The sequence below is a fragment of the Macadamia integrifolia genome, chromosome 1 (genome assembly GCF_013358625.1).
Source record: "Macadamia integrifolia cultivar HAES 741 chromosome 1, SCU_Mint_v3, whole genome shotgun sequence".
Taxonomy (NCBI): Eukaryota; Viridiplantae; Streptophyta; class Magnoliopsida; order Proteales; family Proteaceae; genus Macadamia; species Macadamia integrifolia.
The window spans coordinates 6,398,759-6,426,710 of record NC_056557.1 but is presented as its reverse complement, the minus strand read 5'-3'; the positions used below and the strand labels follow the sequence as shown (position 1 = coordinate 6,426,710).

Here is a 27,952-nt window from a genome sequence, read left to right as displayed (position 1 = left end):
TGATTCTATTTCAAAGGCACAAGGTTCAAAGATTTCAACTATTCTTTTATCAGCTGGTTGTAGCTTTATTTAAGTCATGTTGATAAGTTCATGAAGACATTTTCATGAGACCGTAAGATTATGACTGTCAGATCTCATTTTTAAATTTTGGGTTTTAATCTTTAGAACTACTAAATCACTGTGGTAATAAGAAAAATGTTTTTCGACAAGATTTACATACTCTTTCCACAACTCTTACCCAATATTTTGAAGAACAAAAATGTTTTTAAAATTTGATTTTCAAAATCATTATCCAAACGAACTTTGACGATGACATTGAATATGAGAAAATAAACAATTTTCTCAAGCTTTTCGAATTCTTAACTGATTTTCATGATAAACCAATTTTTCATAAAATTAGAAGAATTTGTCTTTATGAAAAGGCAAGGCACGTACTATCCAAGGGATGCTTCAAATTCATTAAACGAAAAATTATTGAAAGTAATATTTTTCATTTTAAACAGATATTACAAGAATATTTGAAAGATTTGTTTTTCCAAGATAATTATCTTAAAGTTCTTTTTTATCCCTCCATTGACCTATGGAATATACACACTATCAAATGGGGACTTTGTGGACGAATTGTTTTTCAACCCGACAACATGAAATTTATATATCATCTACCCATGATGATGCAGACCATGATTTATCATACTTTCAAAAATTGAAAGTTTTGTCTTGATTTGGTTTTTGATATTTACTCTTCTTTGGGCTACTAGCCCCTTAGGACTGAACGCCACTGTCCTCCCTACACCATCTTTCCAACTGATTATTATGTATTTCTTTCATTCCAATTGAACGCCACATGAACTCGAATTTTTTTTTTTCAATATTTATCATACTATGTCATTATATTTGGACCCATAGGACTAGTATCACCTTTAGGAAGGAAAAACCAAACCCTCACAAAATCTTGGGCCTGACCCAAATATCCCAAGACCAGCCACCGGAAAACCAGCAACTAATACAGCAACAAGAATTCCTGATAAAGGATCCCGAATGTTTAATTCAAAAATCCAAAATCCCGTATAATACGCGGCTTCCATATTCCTCCGTTTTATAGACGGATAATACGCGTAAAAGTCTTTCAACCCCATTGATACGTTTAGTTAAATATTTAATAAACTAAACCTCCCGGTGCAATTCTTTCCCAGTGTCTGAAACTGAAACTGAAACTGAAACTGAAACCCAAAGCTTGCAGCGGCCACGGAGACGGCGACAACGGCGAGTACAACAGCTACGACGAGTGTATCGGAGACGGCGACGATCTCCCACTTCCTTCATCATCTTCGATTTTCTGTCGGCGAGGTTTACTATTGTTCCAGCGAGAGCGAGGTCGAGGTCGAGGTCGAGGTTCCTCTGTGCACGAAGGTAAGCTGACTCTCTCTCTCTCTCTCTCTCTCGATTTTAGGCTTCGGTGTGATGCGATCTTGTTCGATTTTAGGGTATTTTAGGCATGGATTTTGATGGTTTTTATGCTTGAATGTTTGTTCGATTTAGGCACGTATGGAATTAGGGATTAAATCGGTAGCCTTTCTCCCTTTCCTGCTCTGAAAGACCTCAATGCAACCAGCTGTTCTTTGTCCCACAGCCTCTCTGTCTCTCTCTGTCTGTTCAAAAAAGGCTTCCCAGGATAGATAAGATCCTATCAAAGAGGAACAAGATACATTGTTTCTGTCGATTGTAGGGTCTCTCACTTTCTGGTGCTATAATTGTCGCTTGAGCTTCACCTCAGCGACAATGGCATCAATCGATTTATTCAGAGGTTTCGGTTTTATTCTTTTTCTTCTCCTTCGTTTTCTCTGCATTGAAGCTTCTGTTCATGAGTACTCTGGAGAGAGTTTCATCAGCAAGAGCAATGCCTTCGCAATCTATGGAGGCAACGAGGGTCTTTATTCCTCTGTTTCTAATCAGACCGAGAGTGGCTTCAACCATTTCACTACATGTCGCTGCTTGAATTAACTCCATGTCAGTCACTGCTTGCACCATTTGGTGATGAAACTCCAGAAATTGATAAAAACAATCAGCTGGAGCTTCTTGTTTTGCTTTTTTTGCCAAGTCTGAAAGCATCCTGTAGGAAATATAAGTACCTCATTAATTATTAAATAATTCCCTAGTGGAGAAAAACAACGATGAAGTCAAGGAATGTTGAATGACCTCAACACCTGAGAGGCAGAGGCATCTCTTAGGCCCGTTTGATAACGTTTCAAAGAAACGGCAGAAACGGAACAAAAACGTTTGATAAAACTGTTTCGTTTCACTTGTTTTTAGAAATAGAAATTGAAATTTTTACCTATTTATAGTTCAAGAAACGACCCAGACGCCATTTCTGGAAACGACTTGTGGCCATTCTTTCGCTAGTTACTATCAACTTCTAGAAACATGACTTATCAAACACCTTCATTTCCGTTTCTGTTTCTAGAAACGGAAATTTATGTTTCTGCTGTTTCTCGACAGAAACGTTATCAAACAGGCCCTTAGTGCTTGAAGAGATGTAGAAATGATTCCAAATTGTAAAGCTAGATGGATTTAAATATTCATGGAAGTATGTGAGTTTAGAATTTAGTTGCAAACAACCAGTTTTAGAACCTTCTAAATACCAGAATAAACCCATATTTTTGCTCCCGGATTTTTACAGGGCAACTGTATTAAAAACGTATCGTATTATTGTTGTACGCATTTTATTGCGTTGGATTATTGAAAAGTATTATTGCCGTATGGTCCATGTAGTTGCCGTACGTATCCGTTCTGTATTATTGCCGTCCCCGAACTTACTAACTATGCTCCTTACTCGCCCAAACCTGACTTACTCTTGCTCTTCAACATGAATACATGATCCGCTACTTTGCTCTATCTTCTAGTTGATTGTTTAGTGCACAGTGGAGACGCTGGAGATGTTTCAGCAACTAATTAAAGAAAACGACATCGAATTGGCCTATCCGATACCAATTCTGTTAGGGGCGACTTGAAGCGGTTAACATAGGGTCCGATCCCGATTCTAACCTGAATCAGTCGATTAACAGAACCGATTCACGATTTTTGGAACCCATGAATTGAAGCAAACCCCTAGATATATCTCTTTTTTCTCTTCAAGGGCTGTCTCTTCGTCTCTTTGGTCTCTATCGTCTCCCCAAAACTCAAATGCCAAAGCCTAAAGCCTGAAGTACAACGGTTGAAGATTTGAAATTGTCGGTTCTTCAACTATTTCTTTCTACACTGCAAACAGGTGATTCATCTTCAAGGGTTTTCCTTGGACTCTGTTTTTGGCGTTATTCTTTGGTTTTCTCTTTGTTCTTGAATCCCGTGTAGATATTTTTTCCTTCTCGCAAGAAGAACGATGAAACAATTGTTTGATGTTCATTGGTTGTGGTTTTGATTCATGAGTTTTGAACTTCCTATGTGTATCCATCTGTTTTCTTTGTGGTCCTGTTGTATCTGAGTTTAGTTGAATGATATGTTTCAGTTGAGACTCCATGGCTAATGTTGCGAAGAATGAAGAAGGCGTGGTAGAGGGTGGACAGGAAGAAGAAGAAATTAAGACTTTCGAGGAGCTTGGTTTGGAGCCCCGCTTGATTAGGGCATTGACAAAAAAGGGTATCACAAAACCAACTCCAATCCAGCAAGTAGCCATCCCGTTGATTTTGGTCAGTTTTATTTGTTAAATTGCTCTTTAGTTATAAATCCTTTTGTGTCAAATGTGATGAGTCCCATTACCATCTTTTGTTCATGCTGAGGTGACTTCACTTTATCTATTGGAATTTTAGGTCAAATTTAGGGTTTGAATGGTCTTCTTCTTCTTATTAATATTGTTGTTATTTTCAATTGCATGATGGTGTACAGGAAGGCAAGGATGTTGTTGCAAGGGCAAAAACTGGTTCTGGAAAGACATTTGCTTACCTCCTGCCATTACTCCAAAAGCTCTTTTTGAATGTTGGTTCACCAAAAACTGCTCCAAGCGCCTTGGTTCTTGTCCCTACCCGTGAACTATGCCATCAGGCATGTTACACGTAGTCTTAATCATTGGCTTCTGAATAACTAACTATTATTCAGCTATGGACTTCTTATTTTTAAATATTTTTGCAGGTTTATTCTGAGGTACTATCTCTCATTGAGGCCTGTAGAGTTCAACTGAAAGTTGTGCAGTTAACAAGTGGCATGCCTGTTTCTGACTTGGTAGGTGGATTTTCTGTGCCCAAGGTTTGAGAGATCAGAATTGGCACTGGAATTGGTTGCCACTGATTCTGATTTGAATTGGCTAGTATAGGGCAAGCAATGGTAGGAATTGGCGAAAAAGCCCTTGAAATTCCGATCTGAATCAGCTGGTTCCACTGATCCGACCTGATTCCTCAAACCCTGTCTGTGCCTATTCAACTTCCAAAGTTCTTAGTGGTGTTGGGAAGGATGCTGCAAAATTATTTTCTGGCTGTCCTCCCTTGGGGCATAACTTTGTCTATTTTTATTGTGTTCTTGCTCCTAGCGTGCGGCATTGTCTGGACCACCTGACATTCTGGTCTCCACACCAGCTTGCATTTCGACATGTATGTCAGGAGATGTTCTTCAGCCAAAGTCCCTTCAGGATTCACTTTCGATCCTTGTTATGGATGAGGTGCGAATTCGTGATAACCTCTCTCTCTCTCTCTCACATATATTTCGTGACTTGCATTTAAGCTGAACCTGCATCAGAATGGTTGATTCCATTGGAGTAGTATTTATGTCAAATAGAACCATTATGATACCGGAGTTTCTTTTCATATGTTTTATTGTTATAAAATTGTAAGAGTGTATAGTAGTTAGATCACGAAACAATAGATGATGCATAATTGTACATGTAAACAAAAATTGTATGTACGACTCAACTAACTAAAATAAAGTCTTATCCCAACTAAATGGGGTTGGCTACTCGCTTTCCTGGGTCATAAGTGTAGCTCTTTGTTTCCAGGGTATACCCTAGCATAAGGTCGAGGATCCGAAAATATTGGATCTTAGTAATACATTTTTATCATGTGCTTTCTGATTGAAAAATATTTTGTCTCATTATATGACTAATTCAGCATGCATCCAAGAATCTGACTTGCATAAGCTTTTAGTTGTTCATTATGAATAAATTAATCATCATTCTGTGAGATTTTTTTGCTTTGCCCTGTCTGAATATTTTAACCTTGTTGCTTTCACAATTCCTTTGGGCATTTTCCTTTACCATGAAATTCTGGTCACTTATTTTTCTTCATTGGACTAAGGAAAACATTGATTCATATCTGTTTTCAGGCGGACCTTCTTTTGTCATATGGCTATGAAGATGATCTAAAAGCACTTACTCCTCATATCCCTCGACGTTGTCAGTCCCTTCTCATGTCTGCGACCTCAAGGTTTGTTGTGTACATTTCTTTTGGAGTGTCTATAATTTAGCTTACTAATTCTGCTGTTACTTGGCAACTCCCAGCAGTTTGCGTCATTCTGGGGTCCTTTGTATAACTGTATATTGTATTAATGAAAGTGACTACATCTAGTAGCTCCTGTACAGCTGATCCCCAATATGTGATGAAGCTTTGCTAATATTTTCAGATTTATAGCACTTCAGGCATTATTCTCTCTCTCTCTCTCTCATAATTAATAATACATAAACCTTCAACTCCCCCACCACCCCATAAAAAATTTGAAAACCTGAATTGGCCAATTCATTAGAGAAAAATGAGAGACTGTAACATTCATAGGCTCCACTTTTATTCATCAGAGCATCTTGCAAGATTTTTATTTGTATTTCCTTCTTCTCAGTGCTTATGAAGGTTCATCTATGGCATTTTTTTTCTCTTCCTTGAATGGCAGCGCTGATGTCGAGAAGTTAAAGAAGCTTGTTCTACACAATCCGTTCATTTTGACTCTGCCAGAAGTTGGAGATACTAAGGATGATATTATCCCTAAAAATGTTCAGCAATTTTGGGTAAGATTTTCTGCCTACTTCACTAGGGAAAAGTGATCTGAAAAAACCTAAGGGGGTAGCTTACTTGGTAAGGACCAACATCTGACAAGTAAGAGTTCATGAGTTTTTCTTGGGGTGTACCTATCAAAAAAAGGGAAAAAGAAAAAGTGATCTAACTGATCAAAGTTTTTATCTTGTTTTTGCTTAATTTGGCCACCAGTGAAAGCATTAAGCAGTAAAAAATAAAATAAATCAACCTTGAGCAAGGAACACAACCATTGAAGTTGTTCAGCTCTGCGCCTATGTCCATGGTGTACTCCAGCTTCACTATTACCGCCCACTGGTAGTCTCTTACTCTCACTCCCTAAGAATATAGGCAAAGAGAGGGTGGCCCCATGGTCAAGGCCCTTTTATAAGCCTTTCCAAAATATAATTATGATACGACCTTGACCTGGAATCCATTATCAAGTAGAGAAGGAATTCCCACACCTATTATGACTACAAGATATTGCCACAGTAAGTCTTCTCTGTCTGAAGCTCTCATTTAAATCCTAATGTAGGAGCTCCTTCAGCCACTTTTAAAAATGCATGGGTCTTATTAATGGCTGGGGGAGCCCTACTCAGTTAGTGTAAGAAAGCAAACCCAGGACCCATTATATGAAGTGCTCTATATGTACCACCATGTAAATGATTTCTGAGTAGGTTAGATCTCCAACAATGTGCTTGTGGGACTAATTGTTTTTATTTTGAAATTCCAGTAGGTTAGATCTCTGACGATGTGCTTGTGGGACTAATTATTTCTATATTGAAATTCTAGTAGGTTAGATCTCTGACGATGTGCTTGTGGGATTAATTATTTTTATATTAAAATTCCAAACTAGAAGTTCTTTTTGGTCACAGGAATTTAGTATTTCCTGTTTAAGGGTTGGGTGGAGACTTCGAAGTTTCATTTAGTTGACTGGTACTAACATTGCAAACCCGAGCAATTTGGTGATCTTGGCCTGAGAAGAATTTATTTGATCAATAAATCCATAATTCTGAATGAATTTCTAGATTTGGTATTGAACAGTAGTGTTTATGGAAAGGATTAAATGTAGGTATGGCTTAGTGTGTACAGGCACGCATGAAGGTAAGAGTAGCCATTGGATGGGCTATGGAATGGTATAAAGCACCGTCAGAGCTCTTTTAATAATGGTACAGATTTCTGGTGGGGAGGGGATTGAAGTCCACCACCAGTGCTCTTTTAACCATGGTACAGATTTCTGGTGGGGAGGGTATTGAAGTCCTTCACCAGTGCTCTTTTAACCATGGTACAGATTTCTGGTTGGGAGGGGATGTTTTGGAAGTAGTCTTGATGTGGACACCAGCTGCTAATGAAATCCTATCCAAATTTCTTTAGTGCTGCAAATTACAAAACTGCTCAACCTGTGAATTTCTTGGCAGCAAATATCAGGTAGTAGAATGGATGCATTTTGCACAGAATCTAAGTTACTGGGATATAAATGAGATGCTGCAACTTCAAAAGCTGTCAGCAGGGACTTGATTTAACAGATAGAACAGATTATAGAACCTGAAAGCTCCACAGCTTAATATCAAGTTCCAATATGACAAGTCCACTGAAGCATATTTTTGTTCTTTGTCAATGACTATGACGACATGGTGTACCATCTATGATTCAATAGTTCGTTTTCACTGTTGGATTGGATCATATTTTTACTATCAACTACTTGGTAAAAAAATGCCTCCCCTCCCCCCCGGCGGGGAATCCTTGTAATATGTACTTGGGTGATGTGGAATCAGTTCCTGATTGAGTCTTTGGTCTTCTGTTCATGAAAATATTGTCTTGAGAGTGTGGAGTACTGGAGTTGGAAGGTGTCCCTCGGACTATGCCATTGGGAGATAATGGACCTGCAGGTTTGTTCTCAGCTGTTAATGGAAGAGATTGTTGGCTTTTTAATATAGTTAGCATTGAAGGTATATTTGAGGTACTTGTATTGTATCGTATCGTAAATCCATGTGTACACCTTTTGATGTGAGGTCACCAGGATCTCTAAGTCTTCCATCATATCAGAAGAATCTAAGTGTATATTGATGCAGTGGATTAGACATTAATCCCATATGGAGGTGCCCATGCGTAAGCTTGGGAGGCCCTTTATAATTTTCTTCGAGAAAAAGTTTATATTTGACATGCGCATAAAATGTGTGTACGTGCCTGTAGTTTATTATTTTATATCAATAGATATATTGATTTGAGATATATGGCTAGAGACATTGTTATCCTCTAAGAGGTCTTGGTTGCTGCCACCTGACATAATAAATCTGTTTCTTTTGGCTTTATTTTATCGAACTTCAAGATTTGATTTTCATTTTTGTATTCTTCCTTTCTGATTAAATGTTTTGTTCAGATTTCATGCAGTGCTCGTGACAAACTACTTCACATCCTTGCTCTCCTGAAGCTGGAACTTGTTCAGAAAAAAGTTTTGATATTTGTCAACACAATTGACATGGCTTTCAGATTGAGACTTTTCCTAGAACAGGTACACTAACATCTACTGTATCTTGGGTATCCAGGATCGAGTTGGATTTTTTATTTTTTTTTCGGGGTCCTTGCGGGTATACCAGGACTTGATGAGACCTAATGTGATGGTGCCCTCATTTTAAGACTCTGCCAGTAACTAGTAATTAGTTTTATGTTCATTGTTCATGAATCCATCATACGCTTGTTGCAGATCTCTTTCACTTGCACTCCATTGTTTTTCATCTTCAAGTTGGACCATTAGGATGCTTTCCTTGTCAATTATTTATTTGTACAGCCACTCAAAGTTGGTTTTTTTTTTATTTATTTCTACCTCTTAGTGCTGAGACTGAAATTTGGCTTGGTGGCAGTTTGGAATCAGATCTGCTGTCTTAAATGGCGAGTTACCACAGAATTCACGTCTCCATATCCTTGAGGTATGTCTTGTGCTTGTTATCCTGTTCTTTACTGATGATCTGAAATAATGGTTGTGGTAACATTTTGGAGTTGTTTACGCCTGCCACAAGTGCATGTTAAGTAGATGTTCACAAAGGATGAAGTCATAAATAGCTTGTTGAGTGGTTTCATGTATTGAGGGATGCAACTCTTCAAATGTGAACGATGACTTAGAGACGGCTGGGGCCTGGGGGTGAGGAAAAGAATCCAGGAAAATGGGGAAGTAATTTATGGAATGAACTCATATGCAGTGAAGTGTTGTAGTTTGTAGGAGTATCTGTTAACCAAACATCCTGATGCAGGAAGGTAGGAGAAAAGTTAGTTTTCTGTTTTAAGATATACATGTGGTTGAGCTTATCAGTATGTCCCACTGGTTATGAATTATGCCATGAGAAGTGATGGGAAGAGGTATGCAAGGAGAAGAATTTGTTGGGGAAAAAATAGTCCGTGGCCAAATGGTTTTTGTTTGAATTAGAAAAGAGGGGAATCCTAGCTACTGGGAAATGAAATCCCGACAGAGCAGAACTGCTTCTCTTTGGATGGCATTAGAGTTCGCAGAAATGATGGACAAAATAATTGTGAAGGGTGACTTGGCTACTACTGTAGCTTGGGCCAGGGATCCAGAAGGATGTTGTAGATTTGCACATGTCCTAAGGCACATCAGCATCTCAGGTGGACTGCTCGTTCAGTTGGAAGCAAAGGAGTGCTAATTTCTTGGCTGAACTTCCAAGTAGGGAGGGTGTAGAGAGACCATGTTGGAGATCCGGGAATTTGTTTCCTCTTCCACACTAATTTTTGGGGCTGTATGATTATTCAGTTGTTGTGGGTTCATTTCTTTTCTTGTACTTGATGTTCATTTACCCCTTTCTTATGTTCGATAAAATTCTGAACTTATCAAAGAAAAGACTCATAGGTACTAGTCTATTGGATATTATTCCGAATACATACTGCTTGTGTTATGAAATTAAACGTGTTATGAAATTAAACTAAGGACAAGGAAAGAAACAATTTGGATTAACTGAAAAAATATTTAAAATCAATAAAAGGCTAAAGTGGACCCTAACAGGAAAAGGAGGGTTTGAGTAGGGTGGACTGGTTTCTTTCAAAGGTTTAAGTGGTTTATGAGTTTTTTACTACTGTTTGGCAAAGAATGGAAAAGAAACTGGTACATAGGTTTAAGTTAGCATTGAAGAGAAATCTTGGGCTTAAGGGCTGATGGGCTGGATGTCGAAAATAAGTGATTTGGGTGAGGCGTCTTGTTATTTGGCTAAGGTTTTTCATTAATCTTAACATTTGTAAAATTTTTGTTGTGTGCCATGCCTATGTTAAAATACTGTTATGATCCAGGAGAAAATAAAATGAAATTAGGTAGAATTTTAATATACACTATGCTTATCATCAATGTACTATTTGCAGCCAACATGCAATAACTTTGCTTATCATAATGGAACTGGAAGTAATTTAATTTTCCTTTGTTAAAATACACCATGAGAATGAAATGACTCCGAGTGTACAATGGAAGAATGAGAATTACTTTGGAACTGGGCAGCATGTTTGACAACGAGACCAAATTTTGTAATAAAACTGTAAAAATTAGGTTTTCCTTCACTTGTAGGCACAGGATGAAGCATTCATCCACCTGGGGCTCATGCTAGCACAAATTTTCTTGTTCTTTAGTTTTTAAACTTGTTTTTCTTCATTTAAGTCATTAAACATTATTTTGTGGTTGCCTTTTTCTTACATATTCGACATTCATATATTACTTATATTAATTGTTTTCATCAGGAATTCAATGCGGGACTCTTTGATTATCTTATAGCAACTGATGGCAGCCAAATAAAAGAGAAGGAAGAATTCAAGTTGGACAATCAAGTCTCGTTAAGAAAATCTAAAAAGCACCTCAGGCAAAAATTAGACTCAGAATTTGGAGTAGTGAGAGGAATTGACTTTAAGAATGTTTATACGGTATGCAACGGAGTTGGACTCATCAATTTTTCATTGAAATCCATCATAATATTTTCACTTAATTTAGAAGCAAATATTTTATCATCAGTGAGTTGGACTTACGTGAGATTTCTTTTGAGCTTTCTCGTCTTCAAATTCAAACTTGACAGTGATTCTGAGCATAGCAATTTATGGTAAAAGAGTGGGTTTCTGTTAAGAAATCAAGCTCTTCACGCATTTAGCATGATGACTGTTTTCTATGATATTATGTTCGTGCCACTCAACTGTAGGATGTATTTGCCTAGCAAGTTCCCCCCCCCTCCGATTCGTCTCACATATTCTGTAATCTGAACTGCAAAAAAAAAAAAAAAACCCTATCATGCATAATAGTGAAGAGAAGTAGAGAAGAAGAGTAACCACAAAGTGAGAAAATCAGTCTCACGGTTGGACCACATCTTTAATCCATGAGCAACCACTTTATTTATAATGTAGAACATAATGACAATTATGACAAAGGACATAAACACATGTGTAGATAATTCCAAATAACAAAAATATAGGACAAAAACACCCCCTGCAGTACACATATAGAGAACTTTAACACCCCCTCAAGCTGGAGCATAGATATCACCCGTACCCAGCTTGGAACATCCGTCAAGAAAGGCTGGACAAAACAAAGCTTTAGTGAACATATAACCTAGTTATCTCCCAGAGTTAACAAATGGAGTAGAAACCAGTTCTCTCATAACTGCATCCCACACAAACTGACAATCAACTTCCTTATGTTTGGTCCTTTCTGGAAAAACTGGGTTACGGGCAGCTTGATTATCAGAAAATATGTCAATAGGTTTGGTAACAAAAAATCCAAGCTCATGAAGAAGTGATCACAACCACATCAACTCAACTTCAGTATGAGCCACAGACCAACAAATGTACAATAACCAATTGTAGACCTCCTGTCCCCTTCAACTAGTCCAATCTGCATCAGAATTGCCAAACAACCCAATATGCGTATTAGGTTGATAAATGAGACCCTTCCTTGGAGCACTTTTGAGATACTTCAATATCCAACGAGCTGCCTCCTAGTGAGCCCCTCTTAGGTGTTTCCATAAACTAATGACTTCAACAACAAATGATATGTTTGTTCTAATAAATGTGAAGTAAGTGAATTTACCAACTAATCTCCTGTATTGATGCTTGTCTGCAAACTCCTCACCATCATTTGCCCCAAATATTTTATGTGGATCAGTAAGTGTATCAACAGGCTTGGATGCTAACATACCAATCAGACAGAAGATCCAAGTATCCAACAAATATTTTCTTTGAGAGAGACTAATTCCTTTTTTTACTCTGAATTACTTTGATCCCAAGAAAATACTTGAAGGCACCCAAATCTTTCATCCGAGAGTGTTGTTATTGATAGGATTTTACATTTATAATACCAGATGAATCATTTACTGTTGATTTGGGGAATTGTGGCTTGTGTCAGTTGACACCAAGCCCACCTTTATTTATAATAGTAGGTTTAGGGTTTAAAGACATTACAATGACAAGTATGCCCCTATGGACAATTTTACCCTTATTCCTACATTACAACACTCTCCCTCAAGTTGATTCATGGATATCACACATGCCCAACTTGCACATAATAGAATGAAAAGCTTCACTATTAAGTCCCTTTGTAAGAACATCTACTGATCTCCACTTCTCAGAAAAGGGGTACATATAAGACCTTGCTCTAGTTTCTCTTTGATGAAATGTTTGTTAATCTTCACATGCATAGTACAATTATGTTGAATTGGATTGTGTGCAATTGCTAATGGCTAACGTACTATCACTATACAACAACTGAAAAACTTTACTACTAAGTCCCTTTGTAAGAACATCTGCCAACTGATCTCTACTTCTCACAAAAGGGATACATATACGACCTTGCTCTAGTTTCTCTTTGATAAAATGTCTGTCAATCTCCACATGCTTAGTACGATTATGTTGAATTGGATTGTGTGCAATTGCTAATGGTTGACGTACTATTACTATACAACAACGTGGGCAACTAAACATGCACACCCAAGTCTTGAAGGAGTTTCTGAAGCTAAAGAAAATCTCAAATGCCATGTGTCATGGCTCGAAACTCTATGTACTAGATCTGGCTGCAATTGCTTGCTTCTTGCTATGTCATGTTACAAGGTTTCTGCCAATAAAGGTACAATAGCTTGATGTGGATCGACGGTCATTTGGAGAGCCAGCCCAATCAGCATTAGTATAAGCCTCTACGCGCATATGATTAGAAGCGGAGAACAGGATGCCTTTCCCCAGAGTTGACTTCAGGTAACGAAGAATGCGAAATGCAGCTTCCATGTGAAAAGAATAATGATCATGCATGTATGGACTCACCAAAATAATTGCATAGGCAATGTCTGGTCGAGTATTGGACCATAGTTTTTAAGGCGGTAAGGCGACGGAGGCGTTTGAGGGTCTTTCGGAGCGCCTTAGCGATAAGGCGGGCATAAAGCGTTGCCTTATCGACTAAAGCGTTCCTGTGCAATTTTTTTTATAAAACCAATCTATTTGGCTCAAATCCTAGTTGAATCCTATTACTCATATGTTAAATAAATATCAAAGGTTCATGTTCATACCAATGTAAGATATTCATCAAGAAAACAGATTAATAAAGTGAATAAACTAAGTTCATCTTCATCAATCATCAATCATCAATCATCAATCATCAATCATCAATCATCAATCATCATAATATATTAACATATAATATAAATACATAATTATGAAACAAAATTATAAATATAAAGAAAAGAAGACAAAAAATATAAGTATTTATTATACTTACCTCTATGATGCCAAAATGAGTGCCTAAGCCCTAAGGTCATCCACTATATTTCTACTCCTGTCAAAGAAGAATGAAGCTCACCGCTGCCGGAACCGAATGGTCGCTTGGATCAGTGGCTCTTCCTTGTTCATTGATTCCTTTTCAAAGCCCTTTCTTAAAACCCTTGACAAAATCCAAACGCTGTTTGTGAATCGTGTTTTTGTTTTGTTTGTTTTGGTTATTTTTGGTGGAGTAAAGCTGATCCCATACTTCTCAAGTGTTAACAAAACCGTACACCTACCAATAAAAAATATATATTTGGAATCTTCATCAAGTAATTTTAAAATGTGTTTAAAAAAAAAGAAAAACCCATAAGGTGCCACTTCACGTAAGGCGGAGCACTGCCTTACCATCTCTAGATAGCATTAGCGCCAAGGCGCTGGTAAGGCGACGCCTTAGCAGCTGTCGCCTTAGCAGCGCCTTAAAAACTATGTATTAGACAGGTAAATAAGTCATCCAACCAACCTCTGATATCGAACCTAATCAACGTGTTCACCTTCCTTGCTTTTAAGATGAGTATTAGTCTCAATGGGTGTGTCAGATGGCTTACATCTAAACATATTAGTCTTAAAAAGAAGATCTAGGATGTATTTTCGCTGGGAGAGAACTACACCTTTAGTAGACCGTGCTACCTAAATACCAAGGAAGTACGTTAGCTTGCCTAGGTCCTTTATTTTCAAACTCCTTACCCAGATAAGCCTTAAGTTTAGAGATTTTAGCTGAATCGTTCCTAATAACAGCTATATCATCCACCTACACAATAAGGATAGTTACCTGGTCACTTACCCTCTTTATGAACAGGTGTGACCAACATTACTCTATTTGAATCCTACCACAATCATGGCCTTGTGGAAGTGCCCAAACCATTCCCTGAGAGATTGCTTCAGCCATGTAGTGCCCGCTTTAGCTTGCATACTTTCCTTAGAGTTCCCTTGGCAGAGTAGCTTGGAGGGACATCCGTATACACTTCCTTAGTTAGTTCACCATGGAGGAAAACATTCTTGACATCTAGCTGTTGTAGATCCCATCCAAAGTTCACTGCACTAGAGATAATTACTCGTACTGTTCATCTTAGCAACAGGGGAGAACGTCTCCTCGTAGACAATCCCATAGGTCTGAGTAAAATATTCACTGCACTAGAGAAAATCACTCGTACTGTTCATCTTAGCAACAGGGGAGAACGTCTCCTCGTAGTCAATCCCATAGGTCTGAGTAAAATATTTGGCTATTGATCTTGCTTTGTATCTGTCTACAGTTCCATGACTTCCATCTGCATTCTTCTTGAATGTAAACACCCATTTGCATCACATAATCTTCTTATGTAATGGGAGGGCAACTAAGTCCCACGCGCCATTCTTTTAAAGTACCCTCATTTCCTCATCCATTGCTTCTTTCTACTAAGGTTCTACAAAAGCCTCCTGCCAGGTTTGGGGAATGGAAACAAAGGACAAAGAAGATACAAAAGTATGATAGGAAGGATATAGGAAATTATAAGACACATTAGAAATAGGATGTTGAGTATAAGTCCTACCCCCTTTACGAACTACAATAAAAGTATCAAAGATGGATCAGAAGGGAAAAGGTTACTTGATGGGAAAGTGGGCTCTGGATTAGAGGTCAGTTGTGGTTGGACAGGAGCAGTGATAGTGGTAGTGGTCGTGGTATCTATTCTCCTCTTCTGGAAAAGAATACGCCTGTAACTCCTTTTGAGCATATTGGGGCTACCCTTGTACAGAATCCTCTTGTGTCCCTTTTTCATTCACAACCTCCTCTTCCACTTGGTAAAGTGGTGGACCATCAAATGGAGGAATCAAAAGTAACCCTAACATACATCGAGAAGGTGGGTGGTAGCACTTTTATCCCTTCTAAGTGGCAGAGTATCCCACAAAGATACAACAAAAACCCTTAGGATCAAGCTTGCCATGGAGATGATGGCTCTGAGTAAAGCAGATAGAACCAAAAACCTTGGGTGGCACCACGAAAGATTTGGAACCAGTGAGTAACTTAATGGGACTACGAATCCCATAACACGAGATGAAACCCGATTAATATGCCGTAGTAAGAACCACCTCACTCCAATATGGAGCAGGCACATGCATCGCAAACATGAGAGATTGGGCAACCTCCAACAAGTGTCTATTTTTCCTCTCTGCAACCCCATTCTTGGCAAGTGTATCAACACAATTGGTCTGATGAACAATACCATGATCTGCAGGGAAGGTTTGAAAGGAACTTTCCTTGTATTCTGTACCATTATCAGTTTTCAGGACCTTAATTCTAGCATCATATTGATTCTTAACCGAATAGTGAAATTGCTGGAAATATTAATTGAATAGAAACAAACTTGCTCTAGTATGGGAAAGGGACCACGGTTAAGAATGAGCTTGAATCTAATCAAATTCGACATTCAAGCCAGCCAAAAAATCATATACTCACAGCATCTCCTCATGCTTCTTGGACCAATAACATCTGTAGCACAAGCAGGCTAATAAATCTTATAGTAATCAAGTTTGTGCCACATACCACGGGGTTCAGACAATTATTGGGACACAATCATCTCCTTTAGAGTCCCTATGGAGTTTCTTCCTCAACTCACAAGCATTGAGTAGTATTTCCCAGCTGCGAATATGTTTCTTTAGCCGCTTTCCAAATAAAGGCAGTATTATCTAACAATAGACAACCCCGAGCAATAGAGGGTGTCATCGAATTGATGATATAGGCCATCACCAAGTTGACAGCATGCCATTTGTCTTGAGGAGCACTAGCAGTAGAAGGGAAAGCAGTAGCACCTATGAGGTAATCGGAATAACCTCAGGAACTGATAGATAGAAAACAAGATTTGGACCACATTAGAGAATTGCTCACATCTAACTTGATGAAGTTAGCAGGGAATGAAGGGTAGTCACCATTAGAACCGCGACTCCCCCTATATGACAGAGCTGATGTAGTCGAATCTTCTGACGCCATAGGTGCTGGCCTCACAAGAAATCACGAACAGATAAATGTCCAGATCTAATACTTCTAGAGATATGAGAGCAACAATTAGGGTTTGATCCACAAAATAGACCCCCGGTTAGAAGAAACTCACCACCAAGGGTAAAACCCTAACTATACCAAAATAGGGAGGTGAGAGAGACTAGAAGAGTCCTGTGGTGGAGGAGAAAAAAGAGGGTGAGGCTGCGAGGTGGAAGAAGACCGAGAGAAGAGGAAGGAGAAGATGGAGCTCGGTTAAGGTTTTGGGTGACAGTAAAGTTCCTGCTATGATACAATATTGATTTGGGGAATTATGACTTGTGTCAATTGATGCCAAGCTCACATTCATTTATAATAGTAGGATTAGGGTCTTAAGACATTACAATTAAAAGTATACCCCTATGGACAGTTATACCCTTATTCCCACATTGCAACATTGGCATATATAATAGGAATAAAGAATGCTACTCGCTTGCGTGTCTATGCCTAGATGCAGCAGATGCAGAATGACTGTGCTGCCCTCGCACCTTCCCATTGGCCTGAGCATTTGTGTGTACCTGCGCTAGCAGGTTAGCGTTCTCTTGTTCTGTATAATAATGTCTTCTTCATGCACAATCAATAAAATCACCTTGGAGTCTCAGCAACGAGCAAAAACTGAAGGGTGAGAATGACACTATATGAATCCACATTGTGAAACAATTGAACTTAAGTTATCAAACGAAGCTTTAGGTGACTATTTCAAACCATAAATTGACTTATGAAGTTTGCAAACTTTACTAGCATTCCCCCCTAAGCAACATACCTAGGAGGTTGCTCCATGCACACTTTCTCAAGCAATTCACCATATAAAAATGCATTATTGATATTCGGCTGATGCAGGGGCCAATCAAAACTAACAACCAAAGAGCTTAATGTGATTTTTTACCATCTAAGAGTGGGGTATAAAGATCTGTATGGCTAAAGCAAGTCCGTTTACAGCTGTGATGCTACCCCCTCAGGTCAGAGTGGTACAAGTATAATTATCATCAGCCAACTTTAGCAACAACCAACTTGACATTTGCAAGAGCTTGGCTTTAAGATTTCTGTGGGTCATTACCACTATCGTTTGTGTTTAGTTTGTTTTATACTGGGTGGGCACAAGTTTGTAAGTATTATGGGGATCAATATTTTTGTTCAGATCCAATTTGAGTCCACTCAAGTATGGTGTTGCTTTGTTTTATTCTTTGGTTTTCAGTTTTGTTGAGTTTAGCGCTACTAAAACTGATAGGGGCCGATAGGGGTATTTTGGGTCCCATCGGCCCCCATGTTTCTGTGATGTGGCTTTTCTTGTACTTGGGCAATGGGGGTTATATTGTCTTTTACTTTCAGCATTATTTTAATAGAAGTAAAGGACTAAAACTTGCGATCAACCTATTTTGGACTGATCGTAGGTCTCTCCTCTCTTTTGGGAGTACCATCGATCGCACCTCTCTCTCTCTCTTCTTTCTTCTCTTCTTTTCTCTTTTCTTTGGTTTGGTTACAGATCTTTGGGATTGTAACATGTTATCAGAGTCTCTGTAATCAAATCAAAGTCGTTTTTCAAATCCCTCTCTGCTGATCTCAGTTTAGTGCTAAACCTTTTTGGTGCGCAGCCGCCTACTGCTACATCTACTATGGATTAAATCATATGGAGTGATTTATTTGGTGTATGGATCGTGCTCTATTAGTACTATGTTGAAGATTTGAAGAACTTGAACCGTAACCATCTTTTTTTTTTTTTTTAATCGAACCCGGGTCTCTTGGGTGAAAGCTAGATATCCAGTCGCTGTGGTTCAGGTTGGTTTGCTGTTTTTCTTGGTATTTTTGGGTGAAAACCAGATATCTGCGACTCTATTTGTCTACTTTATTTTTGGTTCTCATGGCTAAGACCAAGTCTATTACCTCAGTGACTACTGCATCTGCCTTGGACGGTCAATGTCTAAATTACTTCTATTAAGCTCAAGGGAAGCTCGAATTACCTACTTTGGGCTCAATTTGTGAAGGTTTACCTTATAGCCATGGACAAACTTCAGTATATTATTTCTGATCCTCCTCCAGCATCTGATAAGGGTTATAATGAATGGATGAAGGAGAATGCCTTGATTTTAATCTGGTTGTGGAATAGTATGGAACCAGATGTTACTGCCAATGTCATGTTTCACTCTACTGCAAAGCGGGTATGGAACGATTTGAAGGAAAATTACTCTCAGGAGAAGAACATGACTTGTGCCTATGATATTATGAGAAACTATTCCAGTTTCGCCAGTTTGACAGAACTCTTCCAGATTATTATAGTGCTTTTAGGGGAATGGTTGAAGAACTTAATGTTTTCCAACCCTTGACCACTGACATTGACAAATTAAAAGCTCAGCGTAATGAGTTATTTGTTTCCAAATTCCTTGCTGGTTTGAATAATGATCTGAAAGCATTGAAGAGCCATCTACTCACAGGCAATACTGTTCCTACTCTGAATGACACTTATTCGCGACTGCAGCGTATTACTTTATCAACAAAACCTGATCAGTCTTCTAAAGACAATTTTGCCTTCCTTGCCAATCGTGGACGTGGTCGTGGTCGTGGTCGCGGTCGTGGGGGAGGACGTGGGTTGGTTGGTCGAGGTTCTAGTGGGTAGCCGTCTGATCGTGCATCTCGCTAGTGCACTTACTGTGGAAAGCCTAACCATACTGTAGAGACTTGTTGGGCAAAGCATGGCAAGCCAGAGTGGGCCCCCCAGTTAGCCAATCATGTAGTGTCAGACGATGGTACTAACACAGGGTCTTCCATTGATGCTAAACCGAGCCATTCATAAGGAGATTCATCTACCAGCCTGCGCGATTATATCAATCAGTTGCTCCAACGCTTGCACACTCGAGGCGTCCTCTAATACATCCAATGGTGGGTCTACATCCGCTGCCACCTTAGCTCATATAGGACTTCAACCCTTCTTACCACTACCTCTACCCCTTGGATCATCGATTCAGGTGCTTGGATCATTGATTGGTAAGTCATCACTTTTGAAAACCTTTTCTTCTAATACCAATTCTACATCTGTTATTCTTGCCAACGGTGCTTCAACACCGGTTCTCGGCTATGGTACTATATCACCCACATCCTCACTGAATTTATCTTCTATGCTACATGTTCCACAATTCCCATTAAGTTTTCTTTTTGTGAGCCAGTTAACTAGCTCATTAAATTGCTCAGTAACCTTCTTTCCCTCTTACTGTGTTTTTCAGGATCTTCACACGAGAAAGACGATTGGTGGAGGGCGTGAAAAAGATAGTTTATATTATCTCAACTATGGTTCTCCTACTTCTGCTGCTGCTATTGCTGTTGGGGATGTGACTTCTTTCCCTCTTACTGTGTTTTTCAGGATCTTCACACGAGAAAGACGATTGGTGGAGGGCGTGAAAAAGATAGTTTATATTATCTCAACTATGGTTCTCCTACTTCTGCTGCTGCTATTGCTGTTGGGGATGTGACTCCTTTCTAATGGCATTGTCGTTTAGGACATTTATTCTTAGCTAGGTTGAAACTTTTATTTCCTAGTTTTAAGTCTGTGATTAGGTTAGAATGTGAGGCCTGTGAGTTGGGAAAACATCACCGTGTGTCCTTCCCATCTCGCTCTGTGTCTCATAGTCCGTCTTTATTTTCCTTAGTCCATTCTGATGTATGGGGTCCTTGCAGAATTAGTAATAGATTTGGTTTTCGTTATTTTGTGATTTTTGTGGATGATCATTCTCGCCTTACATGGCTTTACATGTTAAAGGACAGATCTGAATTTTTATCTGTGTTTCAGCAATTCTATAATGAAATAAAAACTCAGTTTGGCATTTTGATTAAGATTTTTCGTTATGATAATACTTTAGAATATACTCAAAATGATATTTCTGATTTTTGTGCCAGCCGTGGGATGATATATCAAACTAGTTGCGCCTATACCCCACAACAAAATGGGGTAGCAGAGCGCAAGAACCGGCATCTACTCGAGGTAGCCCGTGCTATTATGATTCATATGCATGTTCCTAAACATTTTTGGTGTGATGGGTTTTTAACTTTTAACTGCATGTCACTTGATTAATCGCATGCCATCTTCAGTGCTTTCAGATAGGTCCCCTTTTTCTATTATGTTCCTTACTTTGCCAAGTTTTCCTGTTCCTCCCCGAGTCTTTGGCTGTGTGCGTTTTGTCCATAATTTGCATGTGTAAGTAGATAAACTGTCTCTTAGGTCTACTTAGTGCATTTTTTTGGGTTATTCACATACTCAGAAAGGGTATAAGTGCTATGACCTTTGAAGGCACACCATTCTTTTTCTCCTCAGGTATCCCAGTCTGGTATGGAGTGGACTTCTCCATCTCCCCCACCCATTCCATCTCTCATATCCTTCTCTGATGTGCACAGTGCCAGTGACTCACCTCTACAGGTTTATTAGCACAAGAAGAAGGTTGGACAGCTGAGTGGAGAAACCAATACTCCAGATGATTCACTTCCTCCACTACCGCCTTTCTCTGGTGAAGCTCCTCCTCCTTCTTTGCCTGATGACTTACCAATTGCTCAAAGGAAAGGTACACGTTTTTGCATTCAAAAATCTATGGTTGTGTATCCTATTGATAACTTTGTTTCCTCGCCTCATCTTCCCTCTCCCATCAATGGTCTAGCCTTGTCATTTTCTATTAACCCTATTCCTTGCATCCATAATGATGCCCTAACTATTCCTGGATGGAAAGCTGCCATGGATGTAGAAATGGATGCTCTCTTGAGCAACCTCCGGGTGTATATGGAGCTGCTTCCTGGTTATGTTGCTCAGGGGGAGAATGAAGGTCGTGTGTGTCGCTTACACAAAGCTATCTATGGACTTAAACAGTCTCCTCGGGCATGGTTTGACAGGTTCAGTGCTACCATAGTTGCTTGTGGATTTTCTCAGTGTTATTTTGATCATTCTGTCTTTGTTTGTCGCAGAGGTGATAAACTGGTTGTCTTGGTAGTTTATATTGATGATATTATTCTTACTGGTAATGATGAGGCATGAATTTCTAAAGTGAAAGCTTATCTACAGCAACACTTTCAGACCAAGGACTTGGGCCAACTTCATTATTTTCTTGGGATTGAGGTGATCCAACGTAAGAAAGGGATCAGTCTGTCTCAAAGGAAATACGTGTTGGACCTTTTATCTGATACTGACATTCTTGCATCAAAACCTGTTGATATCCCTATGGATCCTCACCAAAAGTTTGGTGTTAATGAGGGCGAACCTTTTCAGGATGGGCATCAGTACAGGAGTTTGATTGGCAAACTGATTTATCTTACTGTAACACGTTCTGACATCTCCTATGCTGTTGGAGTCCTCAGTTAATTCATCCAGTCTCCTCAGAAAGCACATTGGGATGCTGTTGTCTGTGTTCTTCGTTATCTAAAGGGTGCTTTTGGATAAGGGCTGATCTATCGTCCTAATCGGCATATGGAACTAGTTGGCTATTCTGATGCTGATTGGGCCGACTCTGCTAATGATCGGAGATCTACTACTGGTTATTGTACATTTTTTGGAGGTAATCTAGTTATAAGGCGTAGCAAGAAGCAGACATCCATTGCCCGATCTAGTGCAGAAGTAGAATACAGAGCTATGGCTCATACCGTTGCTGAGTTAATGTAGCTACGGTCTTTACTCATGGAGTTGGGATTTCCAATGACCAAGCCTATGCAGATGTATTGTGACAACCAAGCTGCGGTGTACATTTCTAGTAATCCAGTCTTCGATGAGAGGACCAAGCACAGAGAGGTGGACTGCCACTTTGTTCATGATGGTATTCTAAAGAAGCTGATTGAGACTCCTTTTGTTCTTTCATCAGATCAGTTGGCTGATATGTTCACTAAGTCATTGTTTGCTCCTAGTTTTCGTAATGGTTGTACCAACCTGAGCATGGGTGATGTGTATGCTCCAGCTTGAGAGGGAGTGTTGAGTTTATCACCTAGCGCTAAACTCTAAAACCGATAGGGGTAGGCGCTAAACTCTAAAACCGATAGGGGTAGGCGCTAAACTCTAAAACCGATAAGGGCATTTTGGGTCCCATCGGCCCCCATATTTCTGTGATGTGGCTTTTCTTGTAATTGGGCAATGGGGGTACTATTGTCTTTTACTTTCAGCATTAATTTAATATAAGTAAAGGACTAAAACCTGCGATCAACATATTCTGGATTGATCGCTGGTCTCTCCTCTCTTTTGAGAGTACCATTGATCACACCTCTCTCTCTCTCTCTCTCCTCTTCTTCTTCTCTTCTATTCTCTTTTCTTTGGTTTGGTTACAAATCTCTGGGATTGTAACAAGTTTAATGTGCAAAGTTAGTTTTGAATCTTTTAGAAGTCTAAATTGAATCTGGATATGCCATTGGGTTATTCTTAAGTTTGATACCTTTTTGCCTGATTTTACAGAAGGAATTTTATTATCCTTGAATGCGCATTTGTAAATGCTGCCAGCAATTAGTTATTGGTTTTTCCCTCAACACATGTTCAAATGCCTTTGAAATTTAGATCCAACTACAGAAGGAGATGTTGGGTGCTTCTGTCTTCTATCTTACGCCAATTCCTTCTGCATTTTCCTCCTCAAGTGCTGGCCCTATGATGTATTCAATTCATTGCATTCTGCATGGATTTTTTCTTGGCTGAAAAGATATTGTGCATTTAACTTGCCCTGTTGTACCTTTTGTGACAGGTTATAAATTTTGAAATGCCTCCAACTGCTGCTGGATATGTGCATCGAATAGGGCGTACTGGAAGAGCTTATAATACTGGTGCATCGGTCTCATTGGTAAGTTTGAATAATTAATGTATGATACTTTCATACTTGCTTGAGTAACAATAGCCAGTAGAATTGCCTTGGGCAGTTCCTAACTTAGGGAAAAGGGTTACCAGTTGTGAAAAGATTATTACTGGAATGATTCTTGATTCATAGATCTGTTATTAATTTTGGCATGTAATGCAATTTCATTAGGGTAAAAAAGCATAGATATTTATTTTTAGTGTGCAATATTTTGAATGCATAAATATTTGTCAACTTCTTTGTTGTTTACCGCCCTACATAATAGTTATAATGCCTTGAATTATATTTTTTTCATTGAGGGGCATGCAAAACGGTTTGAGTAAACCTGATAATGAACGTAGTCATAAACTTCTGTTGTTTATGGTTCATACCAGGTTTCTCCGGATGAGATGGAAATTTTTGAAGAGATCAAATCCATGTTGGGAGATTATGAGAACCAAGACACTTCAAGCTTCATTGCACCATTTCCTTTACTTACTAAGAATGCTGTGGAGTCTTTACGATATAGAGTTGAGGTAAATCATTTTCTTAATAAGTCGGTATCGTCCAATGGTTGATGACAGAGATTTTGAATATGTGGAATGCATGAATAGTGACTGCATTTTTATCATTTGGCTGAATAAATAGGAAGCTAGTCAAATGGTTAAAAATGTTATCGTAGATTGGAGATATTCGATTGGTGTCTTATGTTGTTGAAGCACTATATAACCTCATCAGGATCACCATTTTGTGTGGGTGGGTGCGAAGATAAAAAATTTTTGAGGGAGTAACTCCCAAGAAATTTCTCTTTCCTCTTCTGATTTTGTATAATTTGTTGTCAATTCACGGGTTATTTTTTTTGGTTGGAAAAGGCCAGAGTTGCCTTTCAAATGCCTGTTGAAGTTTGAACAGGTTTTGAAAAGGTGAAGAATGGCACATGCTGTTAGAACTTGTAGATGCATGAGGCATAACCTCCTTTGATTTCTGTCAGTACATCCACATTTACCTTATGATGTAAGATCGAATCACAAGTGATCTAATCCCAGGTAGGATCTTTAGTACATTCAATAAATTTCAGATTAAAAAACAAATCAGAAAAATATAACTGCAAAATAGAGGAGAGAAAAAAGGAAGGGAAGAATGGTAGGGGAGCAGCTATTTCAGCCTGGGTCTCTCACCCTCAACTATCACAGTTGATGAACGCAACCTATCTTAGGAAAATATTTGCAAATAGAAAGAGAAAATTTCATTCAAATTCGTGTATAATGCTGTAGCCCTTTACACACTTATATAGAAGACTCAAAACAGACTCAAACACTAAAAAGGAAAGGCGTAGCCCAATCATTAACCGATTGGGAAACCTGAAATGACTAGGAAATTGAAATAATAAAGAAAATAGACTCAAATAAGGAAACCTACTAAGCTTAAGACTTAAGCTATTTGTCCACCATATAAAAAGCTTAATTAGATTCATAGCAGGACTCCAAAAAGACACTCAAGACTGCAACATGGAGTTGGACTCGAACAAAACAACCAAAACATATCAAGACTAGGACCCTAACTAAACTAATGAAGTAAATCTTGTTTTCCTACTTTCTACCCATATTTTATGCCCATTAAAGTGGCCTATTGTAAAAAAAAACTCATGGGATCAAAGGCCCAACACCTACATGACCTAACCCAAGGCTTATTTCCAATAAAGTAAACATTTCAAGTGACTTATCTGCATCACCCTCAATTAGAGCGTTTTTTTTTTTTAATTGGTATGTTTCAAGGAGAGTTGAACTCATGACCTCTTAATTGTGAGGTGTTGGTCAATTAGAGAAGTGTTATTTATGCTTCATTGTTATTGTTGTCTGTCTAGGGCTACTTCATGCACTTTTAAAACCTTTGTGCACCTTTATGGTCGAGCTGCGATTCAAGCAAACAAAGCATAATAATCTCTTTTGTTTCAACAATTGCAGGCTTTCAGCATTAAGGGCTTGCTTTTTGTTTTTTGGCACTGAAAGCCCACAAAGGGGCGAATTTATTAAGGCTCAGTGGGGAAAAGGATAGATACAATCTTAAGAAGATCTTCAGGGAATGAAGTCTTCCAAAGACCCTACTTTTATAATTTTCACGAGTTACAATGTTTATGTTCTTCTTGTGTTCTCTGGGCCTATTGGCTTTTTGCTGATTCTGTCACAGCTCCACTTGAGGTGGCTATGCAAGGCCTGGGGATTGCTGTTTCTAAGGGATGGTTGCATATTATGGTTGTAAGTGACAGGGAACTTGATTGGGTGGTTGCAAGCTAGCATTAGAGGACCTTCAAGGTATATGCAATTCATTTGGAGGGCTAGGTCTATGCTGTTACAGACTGCAGGGGAATTCCTCTCTCTATTGGACTCTTCAGCTAGTCTTGCAGATACTCTTACTAGGGAAGGGATTAATAGGAACATATCATATGTGAGAATGTATCTGATTGGGTAGGGCCTTTGCCCCTTCTGTTGTTGTTTGTATACTAGTTTCCTTGCACCCTCTCCACAAATATGCTTTCATTGTTATCTATCCTCCTTTTTACCCACCCCCTGCCCTGATAAAAGAAAGGGCGCCTGTCCTATTATGAATTTTTCCTAGTTAACTCATGTATGTGTTGGAAATGGTCAGATCATGCCCAATTCTCTCTTTCTCTCTCTGTATGTGTGTGCGATCTTTTAGTTATGGGCATCCATTGCCTGGTGTGTCAGGTGATAGGTATGAAACAGACCTTACCCCATGTCTCACTCATTGAGGTGTACTTCAACTGCATTGGTGCTTTCTACATGTGATATATTTTTAAAATCAGTTATTAATAGGCATATGCAATGGTCCAAGGCATGAAAAATAGAGGCCTTTAGTTGGTTTCTTCCAGCACATCACCCTGAGTTCACCTTAATGACCTGGTAGTACCTTATAGAGGTTTGTTGCTGTGAATATTATTCAAATCATTTTCTTATATTTGATTTGCTTCCTTGTCTGTTTTCTCTCTCGCTTTCATTACAGGATGTTTCGAAAAGTGTAACTAAAGTTGCAATAAGAGAATCACGAGCTCAGGATCTTAGGAATGAAATTCTTAACTCTGAGAAGTAAGTATGATTACTCTAACAACAATTTATTCCACTTGCAGTTTTGTTAAGACAAGGCCAAATAAATTACGGGGAAGTAATTTTCTCTCTCATGTCCTCGTGAACTGTAGCCTGTAGGAATTTAACTTCCCATATGGAAAACCCAGATCAGAGGACCTTTTTTTTCATGTGGTTGAAACATGCTGAATGAGGTGAGGGTAATGGAGTGAAGACAAGTAACTTTTAGGAAGAATTATCATTCTTTGACGGTTGATATCATCTACCTTCTTTTAGTTTACCCTAAGTGCCATTTGCAAAAATACACTTCAAAGAATTTCTTCCGTCAAATGGTGATTTCAGGGTATAGATGCTATGAAATGAGTTTAGGTGTATATTTAACATGCCATGCATACACAGGTAGTTTATATACCTAAGAAAAGATTCTGGACCATTCCCTTTACTTAGTCCTTGCTGACTCTCTACTTCTGTTGTTAGGTTGAAGACTCATTTTGAAGCTAATCCAAGGGACTTGGGTAATGGAGTTCATTGGTTGGATATTTGGCTTAAGATGCATTGATGTTCTTGTAGTGCTGTATAATTCTAACGATTTGATACTGGGTGAACAGATCTACTGAAGCATGACAAAGTGCTGAGCAAGAAACCTCCTCCTCAACACCTAAGGGCTGTGCCTGAATACCTTTTGGACCCAACAACTCAGGAAGCCAGCAAGATTGTTAAGCTTGCTAGAGCTGCAATGGGAAATAACAAATCAGCTCATCGACAGGGACCAAAGAGAAAATTCAGGAAAAGTGGAGATCCTCTCAAGACCTTTTCTGCCGAGGTCTGCATTTTTTCTTCTTTCCCATACCTCTAATCCATACTATAAATCTCCTTCCTTGATCAATGATGATCCTATCTAAAGTGCAATGTGGATTTGCTTGAAATTTACCACAGGCACCTAAGAGATCTAAAGGAGCCAAGAGGAGGGGAAAAGATGGGGGTGACGAGTACCATAAGCAGAGGAAGAAACATTGTTTCTGAATTTTTTCCCCCTACCTTTTTGTAGATATTTAAAACCTGGGGATGTAAAACCCCAACAATTTTGATCTAAATTATTAGTTAGGAGAAAATTTCCTTTGCCAGGCATGAAGGAACCGTATGGTCATCCCCTATCTACGAATGGTCTAAATTACACCCACTGTTGCACGATATCATCTCAAAACCATTCTTAAGCCTCAGTCAATTTTCCCTTGACCATGGATGAAAGAAAACTCGGTCCATGCAGTAATATTCACGAATAGTTTCATTTGAGTGGTTTCTCAGCAA

General features: G+C 38.9%; 1 protein-coding gene across 1 annotated transcript; it reads left to right on the top strand.

Moving 5' to 3' along the window:
* The first annotated feature begins 1,176 nt into the window (after positions 1–1,176).
* LOC122078447 (DEAD-box ATP-dependent RNA helicase 16-like) lies at positions 1,177–27,952 on the top strand. The gene is made up of 16 exons (XM_042644433.1): positions 1,177–1,410; positions 3,503–3,683; positions 3,880–4,035; positions 4,123–4,212; positions 4,517–4,645; positions 5,305–5,405; positions 5,863–5,977; positions 8,362–8,493; positions 8,843–8,908; positions 10,713–10,892; positions 23,457–23,552; positions 23,939–24,079; positions 26,565–26,647; positions 27,122–27,159; positions 27,253–27,467; positions 27,581–27,952. The coding sequence occupies exons 2-16, from the start codon at positions 3,513–3,515 to the stop codon at positions 27,665–27,667; spliced, it is 1,800 nt and encodes a 599-aa protein (XP_042500367.1). The 5' UTR covers positions 1,177–1,410; positions 3,503–3,512; the 3' UTR covers positions 27,668–27,952.